Consider the following 13,428-nt stretch of genomic DNA (forward strand, 5'->3'; position numbering starts at 1 on the left):
TCCTCTTTCACTTTCATCAAGAGGCTTTTTAGCTCCTCTTCACTTTCTGCCATAAGGGTGGTGTCATCTGCATATCTGAGGTTATTGATATTTCTCCTGGCAATCTTGATTCCAGCTTGTGTTTCTTCCAGTCCAGCGTTTCTCATGATGTACTCTGCATAAAAGTTAAATAAGCAGGGTGACAATATACAGCCTTGATGTACTCCTTTTCCTATTTGGAACCAGTCTGTTGCTCCATGTCCAGTTCTAACTGTTGCTTCCTGACTTGCATACAGATTTCTCAAGAGGCAGGTTAGGTGGTCTGGTATTCCCATCTCTTTCAGAATTTTCCACAGTTTATTGTAATCCACACAGTCAAAGCCTCTTGATGAAAGTGAAAGAGGAGAGTGAAAAAGTTGGCTTAAAGCTCAACATTCAGAAAACGAAGATCATGGCATCTGGTCCCATCACTTCATGGCAAATAGATGGGGAAACAGTGGAAACAGTGTCAGACTTTATTTTTTTTTGGGGGGGGGAGCTCCAAAATCACTGCAGATGGTGACTGCAGCCATGAAATTAAAAGACGCTTACTCCTTGCAAGGCAAGTTATGACCAACCTAGATAGCATATTGAAAAGCAGAGACATTACTTTGCCGTCTAGTCAAGGCTATGGTTTTTCCAGTGGTCATGTATGGATGTGAGAGTTGGACTGTGAAGAAAGCTGAGCGCCGAAGAATTGATGTTTTTGAGCTGTGGTGTTGGAGAAGACTCTTGAGAGTCCCTTGGACTGCAAGGAGATCCAACCAGTCCATTCTGAAAGCGATCAGCCCTGGGATTTCTTTGGAGGGAATGATGCTGAAGCTGAAGCTCCAGTACTTTGGCCACCTCATGCAAAGAGTTGACTCATTGGGAAAGACTCTGATGCTGGGAGAGATTGGGGGCATGAGGAGAAGGGGACAACAGAGGATGAGATGTCTGGATGGCATCACTGAATCACTGGACGTGAGTCTGAGTGAACTCCAGGAGTTGGTGATGGACAGGGAGGCCTGGCGTGCTGCGATTCATGGGGTCGCAAACAGTCGCACATGACTGAGCGACTGAACTAACTGACTAAAAATGTGTTCGTCGTTTATTCAAATTTAACTGGGTTTTCTGCATTTGACCAGGCAGCCCTACCAGAGGCAGGTGGAGGCGGGGCGTCTGCCGACATTTCAAGAAGACTTAAGGGGCCAGGGTGGCGGCAGGGGAGCTAACGAGGGGCCCCAGAAAAGTCAAGGGTGGCCATATTGTGCACTTTTCTGGGGAACAGCTCTGGGAAGGCGAACTTATCGGCTCGTCCAAGCGTTGGGCAAGGACTCTTCAGGGGAGGCTTCCCCGTCTCTTCAAGCCTCCTGCGCCATAGACTCCCCGCAAGCCCGGCCGCCCTCAGCCTCCGCGGGAGGGGAGGAGGCGAGGGAACGGCCGCCCGCAGAGCAAGGGCCCGCGCGGTAACTCCGCCTTCCGCGCCCGCAGGGGAGGGGCCTGAGCGAGGAACCCGAGAGCAGCCTTCTCTCGCCCGGATGACGAGCTGCAGGATAACATGGAGTCGGGGAAGATGGCGCCTCCCAAGAACGCTCCGAGAGATGCCTTGGTGAGTGCGAAGGATGCGCGGCGGGGTGCGAGCCTCCGCGAGGATATATTCCAGGGCCCGAGAGGTGGGTCGGTACGGAGAACCTGGTGATGGGCTTGCAGGCCGAGTTCAGTCCTGCCAGGGACGCCAGGAGTAGTAGACTGGCGTGTCCTGGACCCCGGGGCTCTCTCCCGCCACCCTGGCGGCCCGGCTGGAGGGAGGCTGGAGCCCTCCGAATGCGCAGGCCTGCCTCCCAGCTTTATCTCCTGGACCTTGGGCCCCGGCCGCCTAGCCGTCCCTCCCCGTCTGCGAATCCTGACTCGTACGTCCAGGGTGGGTTTTGATGCTAAGTTTCCCCGGTAGCCACATCTGAAAGTGACAACCAGCTGTAGGCACCCCTGTCTAGGGAGGGAACGCCAACCCGGGACTTTTTCTTCTCTTTGCCCCCGCCCCCACCCCCAGCCAAAAAAAAAAAAAAGTTTTCAGCAAAGAGGACTCCGAGGGCATTTGGTGTGGTCTTTGTGGGGCTTCACAGGTGGCGCTAGTGGTAAAGAACCCTCTTGCCAATGCATGAGACTTAAGAGACAGGAGTTAAGAGATCACTGGAGGAGGGTATGGCAAACGACTCACGTGTTGTTGCCGGAAGAATCCCACAGACCGAGGAGCCTGGCGGGCTACAGTCCATGGGGTCGCAAAGACAGAAGCGACTTAACATGCATGCATGACACTTGCTTGAGAGGAAAAGGATGAGTACAAGTTTGGAACCCAGAGAAGGGGGACCTTGTATCACAAATATAGTTATTACCTTCGGTCCAGTCTTGATTCCTATACCCCAGTTAAGCATCTGACATTTTTATTTGAATTCACAGGTGATGGCACAGATTCTGAAGGATATGGGAATTACGGAGTACGAACCAAGGGTTATAAATCAAATGTTGGAATTTGCTTTCCGTAAGTTAACATCAAAAATTTGCCTAAATTTTGAATTTGAAAAATCGTTCATTGTAAGAACATTTTCAACAAAATTACTTTTAACAGTTAACGTCATAACATGTCATTATATACACTTATCCAAACCCACAGAATGTCGAGTTCCAAGAGAGAACCATAATATAAACTACCGATTAAGAGTCGGACATGACTTGGCTACTAAACAACAGACAAGTGATTATGATAGGTCAGTGTAGGTCTATCAGTTGTAACAGACGTGCCACTCTGCAGGGAACATTGATAATAGCGGATGCTATGCTGCATATATGGCTGCAGATAGTATATGGGAAATCTCTGTATTCTAAATTTTCCTGTGAACCTAAAACTACTCAACAAAAATTAAGTTTTAAAGTATGTGAAAAAAATGTCATAAAATTCAGAAAGCAATAAAAAGGAGCTCAGGCTAGGGAACAGTATTTATATTGTGATCATCTGTTTAAAGTTGATTGTATAGATAGGACAATTAGACATTAAAACCAAAATTCATAAACTTTCTGGAAATTAGTGAAACTTTTTATTAAGAAAAGTGGCCATAAATATGAAGCTATTTTCATATGTTTAAAAAATAATGTTTTGTTGTTAAAGGATACGTGACTTCAATTCTGGATGATGCAAAAATTTATTCAAGCCATGCTAAGAAACCTAATGTTGATGCAGATGATGTGAGACTGGCAATCCAGTGTCGGGCTGACCAATCTTTTACCTCCCCTCCCCCAAGAGATGTGAGCAAACTTTTATTTGAAGTTCATTTTACTTATAGTTTTTAATTGTTGTTATAATAAGCATTTTTTTTTTAGTTCTTACTGGATATTGCAAGGCAGAAAAATCAAACCCCTTTACCGCTGATTAAGCCATATGCAGGACCCAGACTGCCGCCTGACAGATACTGCTTGACAGCTCCGAACTATAGGCTAAAGTCCTTAATTAAAAAGGTAAGAATTTTTCGTCTTTTTAGTTTTTTAAAAGGGTAAGATGCATTAGGGGAATTTGTAGAGATCAAATTCCTGTAAATAGTGCAGGAAATTAAAGGCTAAGATAAGTTAAATACTAAATTTATAATCTAGAGTGAGGGAGCTGCTGAAAACCATTATTAAAGATGGAAGTTTTAAAATTTTTTTAAAAAGTAAAACGAGTTTTCTAAAGTGTAAGACCTAAGCATATACTCTGTTCAGTTTTAAAGTCTAAACTTCATGCTTACTTAAATGTTAACAATTTCCTTATGTTTCCGGACAAGGAAACATTCACTTGCTGTGAATTTTCCTAACAAAATGAAATATTGCTTCATTATCCATCACCAAAGTCTTTGTGCCACTCCTCAATACATGGGAAAACTTGCCTAGAGATGGAGGTATGTTAGGCTTTTGTTAGATGCATGTTGATTTAGCTTCATGGGCATAATAGACACCTTCTTATACCTAACAAATGACAGAGATTAAAGTGTCATATATAGCACTTTATAAGGTATATAATAGAAAATATAGAAAATAATATATAGAGAATAAAATACTATATGAGGTAATTAATAGAAAACTTGGGTCATCACTGGGATGACCCAGAGGGATGGGATGGGGAGGAGGGTGGGAGGGGGGTTCAGGATGGGGAGCACATGTATACCCATGGCTGATTCATGTGAAGGTATGCTAAAAACCACTACAATATTGTAAAGTAATTAGCCTCCAATTAAAATAAATAAATTTATACTTTAAAAATAATAAATAAAAGCTTGTATTATATAAATTTCATAACTCTTAAGTTTTAAAAGACAGGAAAATTAAATGTTTGGTACATAATAAATAAATAAAAATTTTTTAAAAAAAATAAATACAAATTTTTTAAAAAAGAAAACTTGGGCCTTTAATTCTGCAGTTTATTTAAATGCTCAACTTCACAAATTCTTGTAGCTAAAATTCAGTGCCAAATGCTGTGTGAAGAGTTTTACATGGATTATTCAATTCTCACAAGAATGCTATGAAATAAGTATTGTTATCTCCATTTGACAGATAAGAAAACTGAGGCACAAACACATTAAATAACTTGCCCAGGGTCACTCAGTGATAAAGCCTGGATTCAAACTCAAGCAGGTAGGCTCCAGAGCCTACATTCTTTACCACTATACTATCCTGAATTTTTAGCATCTAAACTACTGAACTTGTAAACATTTTTGAAGTTACTTTGTGCTTATTCCCAGGTCTCATAACTCCCAATCTTTACACTACACCATAATAGAGTAAATGATAAACCATCAGGCATTGGACTTGCTTTCTAAAATATGACCTAAGGCTTTCCCACCACTGAGAAAGTTCTCCCCACATTGGGCTACATTTGTACCTCTGAAATTCCACCATAAGGAGTTTCTTTCTTTTTGGATTAAGATATTAACTAGTTAAGATTCAAAAATCATAAAGAAGTTAGCTGTTATACCCAAATAGACTCTACTTCAAACTTTAAAACTATATAGCATTATATATTATATATATATTCATATCCATGTTGATATAGATATGTATTATTTCTATTACTTGTGTTTATATGTGAGTGTGTGGGTGTGTATGTGTGTGTGTGTGTGTGTGTGTGTGTATGTATTTATGAAACCCCTAGTTTAAATGTTGCATTAGAACACTGAACAAAAAGGCATTCTTGCCATCAGTTATCCATTGATAATTCACATCAAAAATCCTAATTTCATTTCCGGGTAAGTTTAGGTGTCAAGTCTGAACAACATTAAAACTAATTTGTGTTTTAAATCCCCTAGGGACCTAACCAAGGACGACTAGTTCCACGGTTAAGTGCTGGAGCTGTTAATAGCAGACCTACCACTCCTAGCATATGTAAGTGAGAGAGAGAAAAATGGCTTTTCGGCTGGTAAAGAAGTGCCCCAGCACTTGATTTTGAACTATAATCCAAGTCAAAAATAGAGTCAGAAATTCCCATATGTGTTGCCATTAATACATTTACTCATCCTCTAGTATAGCTGTAAACATATATTTTATCAGATTTCAAAATGAGACAGCCACAAGGAATATCTGATCCCAAATGAGAATAGAATTGGATGTTATTCAACATTACTGTATGTACTAACTGTGGTACCAAAAACAAAAGTTTAAGCTGTGTTCTTTCTGGCTTTTATACAAATGAAGTTGCCAAACTCACTCATGGCAGTAGCCTACCTATTATTAGAAATTAAATTCCTGAGTAAATTGGGAAGAGATGCAATCAAAAGAAGTTTAAAATACACAAAGCTCAGTCATGTCCGACTCTTTGCAACCCCATGGACTATAAAGTCCATGGAATTCTCCAGGCCAGAATACTGGAGTGGGTAGCCTTTCCCTTCTCCAAGGGATTTTCCCAACCCAGGGATCAAACCCAGGTCTCCCACATTACAGTCTGATTCTTTACCAGCTGAGCCACAAGGGAAGCCCTAAGAATATCAAAGAAAATCATTTTTAATGTAACCTTTTCAAAAATAGTACTATTATCCTGTATTGGTCAGTGAGCACCCCTTCAAACTGTCTCCTATGTCAGTTTTAACAGGCCTCCATCATTCTTTGAGCATTTCTTGCTTTCTGACACAAGATGTTCCAAGCTCATCTTATATTTTCTTTACGCCAGTCCCAGAATCATCTTTTCTCCAAAGAACCCTCATTCCTTTTAGTATAGAATGGTATTTAGAAACCATAATGTCATTGTTATTTAGATAATAAGAAACACATAAATAATGGATCTAGATTTCCTGTTTTTTTGGTTCTATGTTCCTGCTGGATTTCTTTCATAGTCAGTCTTTTCAGAAAAAAAATCCCCTTCTCTTTGACCAGTAGTGATTTCTTGGTTTTCATTGCTTATAACTTGAATCCTATAGATGTTGTATAGCTGTAGGGTAAGCAGCATTTGATTTTTGAGATGTGTAGACAGTCTTTCATATTTTCAAGGTGTGAATTCACATTTTGGCATTTAAAACCAGCCTGGTACAGTATTAATTGTACACTTGTGATTATGTGCATGTCCTTTATAGGCAGGAGTTTGCATATATAATTTCTGTAACTTTTTGATCATATACTGTTTATCTGTTGGTTCATATTACTAAAGTGAATATGAACTTTTTAAAAACTCTAGGCTGTGGTTATCAGTTACATGTGTTGGCAAGTTAACCACTTTTAGTTATCAGTTGTGATTTTTATTCCTAGACATTTATTGTACATGTTTTAGAGATTTTATAATCTATAACAGACAAAGAAACATTCACCTGCTGTGAATTTTCTTGACAAAATGAAATATTGCTTCATTATCCATCACCAAAGTCTTTGTGCCACTCCTCAATATATGGGAAAACTTGCCTAGAGATGGAGGTATGTTAGGCTTTTGTTAGATGCATGTTGATTTAGCTTCATGGGCATAATAGACACCTTCTTATACCCAACAAATGACAGAGATTAAAGTGCCATATAAGGTAATTAATAGAAAACTTGGGCCTTTAATTCTGCAGTTTATTTAAATGCTCAACTTCACAAATTCTTGTAGCTAAAATTCAGTGCCAAATGCTGTGTGAAGAGTTTTACATGGATTATTCAATTCTCACAAGAATGCTATGAAATAAGTATTGTTATCCCCATTTGACAGATAGGAAAACTGAGGCACAAACACATTAAATAACTTGCCCAGGGTCACTCAGTGATAAAGCCTGGATTCAAACTCAAGCAGGTAGGCTCCAGAGCCTACATTCTTTACCACTATACTATCCTGAATTTTTAGCATCTAAACTACTGAACTTGTAAACATTTTTGAAGTTACTTTTTGCTTATTTCCAATGATTTTTTTTTCACTTTTCATTAACTCCATGTGTTTTGAAGGTAATTTCTAGTAAGTTAAAGGAAAGCAATAATTGAACTTATGTAATAAGTCATCTAACTAACATGGTCTGTTAATTATACCTATAGCAACCCCACAAACAGCATCTGTCCCAAATAAAGTTGTACCTCCAGTGTCAGTGACAAGCCAGAGATTCACGGTGCAGATTCCACCTTCTCAGTCCACACCTGTCAAACCAGGTAACATGATGGATGGGGCATGGGGGGTTGAAAGTTGTTCTTTTAAATTTTCCTGAATTTTAAAATTTGTGAGTGATTGTCATTATTGAACAGTTTGTATTCCCATAGCAATAATTGAATTGTTTTACTGTCATAACAGGTAAATCAGGGTTCATCAGAGGAGGTCTGTAACCCCATTAAAATTGAAATTTTATATATGTAACATTTGGGGGGGGAAAGGGAGAGATTTCAACATGATCCTCAGATTCTCAAACAACATAGTGTTTAATCTCAAGAAAATAATACAACTTAGTGTATATCAAATGAAAACTGTATGTTTATTCAATTCATGGAAGTATAGATAGGAAGTTTGAATATAAGTAGAATTCTAACATAGTTTATTCTTGAATAAGTTTAGATTTCACATCTTCTGAAACTAACCATGTACCATAAACTACTTATATAAAATATTGGTCTGTAAGGGAAGGATGTATCCTGACCTTGAACATATGCCTTTAGTATGTTACATGATGAATCCAGTCTACTGCTTCCCGTGACTAAGTACTAATTGAAATTTTAGGTAAATTAAAAAAAAAACCTAACAGAACTTCTTTCACCTTATACTAGATATTAAGTACTTTGAAACATTAAAAAGTGTAGTTTAACTCTTAATGCAGTATATCACCTCAGTTTCTTCTATGATAGTTTTACTTCATGCTTTTAAAATTATTATTAGAATTACATTCAGCTTTGTGGAATACTTGTTACTCTTTAAAGCATTATACTTAATGTACTCTGTTGCTCTGTGTTTCATTTTTTAATTGAACATTAAGGGAATGTAGTATTTTAATCATAACTCTGCCAATATTTTTATCTAGAGGCCTGTTGCCATTTTTATCTTTTATGAAATTTTTGTCACCAAGAAAAGCAGGATTACATTTTTTCCTTCCAGATTGAGTTGGTATAGTATATTCCTGGTTATCAAAATACTCATAGCTTTTGGATGCTGAAATGGTAAATATTCATGATATATGAAGAAACATATACATAATTTTAGTATCTTAATTATATAAAAGTGGATGCTTAATTTTGTAGATACACAAACGAGACCTAGGACACAAACAGTAAACTGCTTGTGATTATGGATGACTTGGTTTTTTGTGTCTTGCATTTTTTGATTTTCTTTTATGCACGTTAACTTTTAAGAAATGTTATTTTTAAAACCTTTTTTAAAAAAGAAATCATTATGAGAATTACATTCAGCTTTGTTGAATACTTTTTACCATATGTTTCTATGTAGTTCATAGTTTGGGTGTGTTTTCTCCTATTTACAGTTCCTGCAACAACTGCAGTTCAAAATGTTCTGCTTAATCCTTCAATGATTGGGCCCAAAAATATTCTTATTACCACCAACATGGTTTCATCACAGAACACGGCCAATGAATCAAACCCACTGAAGAGAAAACATGAAGATGATGATGACAATAATACTATGTAAGAAATACAATGTAGTCTCTATGCATTTCAAACTTGTAGTTGGTTCTGAATCCATATACCGAACTAGAACATTCTTGATCTCAAGTTTTATCTTAGAAAACTTAAATGTAACTGCAGTATTTTTCATGTTAGTTTAAACTGTTAGATTTCTTAAGGGTACCAATGTTTTTTCACTAGGCTTAAAATATAAAAAGCTAAGTGCTTGTTTTTTAATGGTTTCATTAATGTCGACTCCTGCCACAGTAATTCTATTTTTGGAAACAGCTTTCTGCAATGTATCTGATGTAGCACTTAAATGTCAGTTTCTAAGCCTGATAATGGACTAATCTTTAACAACCTAATTTCTAATCTATATTTAAATAGTTCTTTTGAAGATAAAATAGTCGCTTCTGTCGTCACCAGCTTTTTTGATCAAATCTCTTAATTTAGCAAACATTTTTTGGAGGGGATGGATTTAGAGGGATTCTGAATTCATTTTGAATATATTTAAACTGTAACCTCTCACCTCCTCAGCCCCATTTCTACATCCTATTCGTTTTCTGCACTACCTCCTCTCCACAGGCTTAGGTTTCTCCCTATTGCTCTTAAATTTAAAAGGTTAAAACTGGACTGTTAGGAATATAATTCTTGATAATATAGTTGTGTCATTTTTAAAACCTGCTTCACATGCCTAATGGTCTGTGGTTTACTTTAACTGGAAGGTTTACATTTGCTGTTTTTCTCTCCATATCAGAGCAGTTGTTTTATCCCTTGCCTTTTATGCCTGTTGAGCATTCCTCTGCTTTTGACAGGTAGTTTCTGGGTCAGTTATATTCAGTTTCAACCATATATTCCAAGTTGATAACTCCACCATATTTCACATTTCAAAATTTAACACAGAAGATGGTATATTTTTTTTAATATAAAATCTGCCTTGATAAGTATATTTACACTGGACCTAGGCAAAACCACTGAAGAGCAAGTGTTTTCTTCCTTTTTACCACTCGCATATATGTTTGTTTGTTTTTTTTTTACTTTACTTTACAATACTGTATTGGTTTTTTGATCACTACTGCTTGAACCCTACTATTGGTATCAGTTCAGTTCAGTTCAGTCGCTCAGTTGTGTCCAACTCTTTGTGACCCCATGAATCGCAGCACGCCAGGCCTCCCTGTCCATCACCAACTCCTGGAGTTCACTGAAACTCACGTCCATCGAGTCGGTGATGCCATCCAGCCATCTCATCCTCTGTCGTCCCCTTCTCCTCCTGCCCCCAATCCCTCCCAGCATCAGAATCTTTTTCAATGAGTCAACTCTTCGCATGAGGTGGCCAAAGTACTGGAGTTTCAGCTTTAGCATCATTCCTTCCAAAGAACACCCAGGACCGATCTCCTTTAGAACGGACTGGTTGGATCTCCTTACAGTCCAAGGGACTCTCAAGAGTCTTCTCCAACACCACAGTTCAACAGCATCAATTCTTCGGCGCTCCGATTTCTTCACAGTCCAACTCTCACATCCATACATGACCACTGGAAAAACCATAGCCTTGACTAGACAGACCTTTGTTGGCAAAGTAGTGTCTCTGCTTTTGAATATGCTATCGAGGTTGGTCATAACTTTCCTTCCAAGGAATAAGCGTCTTTTAATTTCATGGCTGCAGTCACCATCTGCAGTAATTTTGGAGACCCCAAAATTAAAGTCTGACACTGTTTCCCCATCTATTTGCCATGAAGTGATGGAACCAGATGCCATGATCTTAGTTTTCTGAATGTTGTGTATAATGCAGATCAATTTTCAGCTTGTCGCTGAGAATGTCACACATAAGATGGGATCACACCTGAACATTTTCTAATGGTTTTCCTTCCTATAGAAGGCCAAAGCAAACAAATTAGTGTGATGTGACTTGCATTCAGGTGTACTCTGTATAGGCTTCCCAATACCATTGCTAAACACCTTTCCCTACTTTCCATTTGTACACATCTAAACACCTTATTGGGAAAAACTACAAAGCTTTCAAAAACATAAACAGGCTTGTGTTGTTTTTGTTAAGTAAGTTGATATATTCAACATAGGAATACTTTTGTAAAACTTCTACAGTAAGTTTTCATATCACAATTTAGAACTTTTAGCCAAAGATCCTCAAAACTTAAGACACAGGTGAAATTTCATCTAAGGATGGTGCTTGATACATCAAAGAAAAATAGTCCAATAACATGGAAGATATGTCTCATCAAAACTGTGATTCAGTATTTTTGGATAATAGGAAAAGGTGATATCAAACTTATAAAATTAGATCTGATCATCATAGGAGAAATGTTCATTATGTAGCGTAGGATGTCATTACTTTAATGTTCTCAGGGAGGCAGCATGTCAAAGGCCTAGGTTCTAGTCCTGGCTCCATCACTAACCAACTGTGTGACCTTATTTCACCCATGAGCCTTGTTCTCACTAGTAATAGGAAACTGACACCAACCCTGCCTACCTCACAGGGATGTTGTGAAGGTTTAATTGGTATATGTTAAAGTTCTTTCAAAATTGTAAAAATGCTATATAACTCTGAGGAATTGTGAACATATTTGTTCTAAGATTATTAATAAAAAATTGAACTTATTTCTCATATTTTATTGAAGGGATTCAAAGAGGTTGAACAAGGCCCATTAATTCTGAAATCCAAAAGACAAGATTTGCTTAATGATGAGTTAATTATAAATCAAGGAATAGCTTGCTTTTATTTGGAATCAGCATGTGACTCGTCATAATGAAAGCAAAATAAATGTGAAAGAAAATATGGGTTTAAATCTGTTAATAACATAACATGCTCTTTTTAAATTACTTTTATTGAAATATAGTTGCTTTACAATGTTGTATTTCTGCTGCACAGCAATGAATCTCCCTTTTTAATCCTTCCCATTTACACATGCTGTCTTTAATGGGAATTTATACATTTAACTGAGCCAGCCAGTGGGTGGTTTGCTCTTTCAGATAAAGACTGCTTTATCTTGCAGATCTCCCTTTCCTAATTATATCCACCCATTCCAGCATCAAGAATGACATCAGACAAGCACTTCTAGGTGGAATTTTTTTAAAGATGAAGATGTACTATAGTAAATTAGGTAACTGTCATCCTAAGTCTTCCTTCTACAAGTAGGAAACAAGTGTCTTTAATTGGAATAAGAATATAGGGATACAGTCAGAATTCAGGGAATGGAAGATGTGGCCTAAGGGGTCCAGAGTGAAGAGAAGTACTCAAGAGGTAAGGAAAAAAAAACTAGTCAGGAGAGGTGCAAAGCAGTGTGTAACATACCACCATACATAACCCACAGATACACACCTGTTGTATATGCATTAAGTAGCTCTAGATTGAAGGAAACCAGTCTTAACAGTGATTGATTGTTTCTAAGAAGGGAAACTGGCAGCTAGGGTAGAAAGGGGTCTTCTCATTGTGTGCCCCTTTTTGACTTTCGTATCATGTACTAGAAGGAAGTTTTACACATAAAATGGAAAATAAGGGAAGCTGGAAACACTGAACTAAGACTGAACTCATTTATGACATAATTTTTTTTTTCTATATACCACCCTACATGTTTTCTGGACGTTAAAAGTGAATTTGCTACACTTAAGCCTAAACCTTTGCAGTGATTTTATCAATAATTCCTAACTCTATATTAAACCAGGAAGCACATCTTTGTTCAATTCCACCTTATGTACTCATAAGTTGTTATGTACTGCCTTCCTTAACTCAGTTGTAAATTCCTTTAGGACATAAGTGTTATATTGCCTCCATTATGTCCTAAGCATATAGCAGGTACTGAAATATTTGGCTGTTGGCATTTCCCCATTCATTTTCTGGATTAATGACTGAAATAAATGGGGAAAGATCCTGGATACAGAGTCTAGTAGAAAGTACTCATACAATTGGGTTGATGGATGGATGAATTGGCAGTTGTAGAGTCTTAGGTTTATGGGCATTTACAATTCTTTCAGTTCCTCTGTACATCTGAAATAAAATGTTGGGGGAAAGGTAATCAGTAGGGGAAAAAAGTCATCAGTAGGCTGAAGTTCTGGCCCTGCTATGACATTAATTCACTGGATCAATGGGTAGTATCACTAGGCCTCACCAACAAAAAGATTGTACTAGAATTCCTGCTTTTCAAATAAGGTTATAGCATACTATTAGAGGTATATAGAAACATGGTGTTTTTTAAGATTAACTACAGCTATGAGAACAGTATTAAAATACAAATGAGCTTTTAGAAGAAAATTCAAGCCTTCAAAATTTGTTTAAAAGCAGCCACCAAAATGTTCTTTTGCTGTTTTCTCCAGAGTTAAGCGAAAGGTAGAATAAATAATATT

At 37.7% G+C, this 13,428-nt stretch overlaps 1 protein-coding gene across 2 annotated transcripts; it reads left to right on the forward strand.

Annotated features, from left to right (window-relative positions):
• The first annotated feature begins 1,495 nt into the window (after positions 1 to 1,495).
• Positions 1,496 to 11,622, forward strand: TAF9B (TATA-box binding protein associated factor 9b). Of its 2 annotated transcripts, XM_068962303.1 has the most exons (8): positions 1,496 to 1,609; positions 2,458 to 2,539; positions 3,164 to 3,300; positions 3,376 to 3,510; positions 5,331 to 5,406; positions 7,510 to 7,620; positions 8,934 to 9,093; positions 10,233 to 11,622. In XM_068962303.1, the coding sequence occupies exons 1-8, from the start codon at positions 1,559 to 1,561 to the stop codon at positions 10,381 to 10,383; spliced, it is 903 nt and encodes a 300-aa protein (XP_068818404.1). In that variant the 5' UTR covers positions 1,496 to 1,558; the 3' UTR covers positions 10,384 to 11,622. The 2 variants fall into 2 exon arrangements, with proteins under 2 accessions (XP_068818404.1, XP_068818405.1); XM_068962304.1 differs by having other exon boundaries at positions 8,934 to 10,363.
• The last annotated feature ends 1,806 nt before the right edge of the window (positions 11,623 to 13,428 follow it).

The sequence above is a fragment of the Capricornis sumatraensis genome, chromosome X (assembly GCF_032405125.1).
Source record: "Capricornis sumatraensis isolate serow.1 chromosome X, serow.2, whole genome shotgun sequence".
Lineage (NCBI taxonomy): Eukaryota > Metazoa > Chordata > Mammalia > Artiodactyla > Bovidae > Capricornis > Capricornis sumatraensis.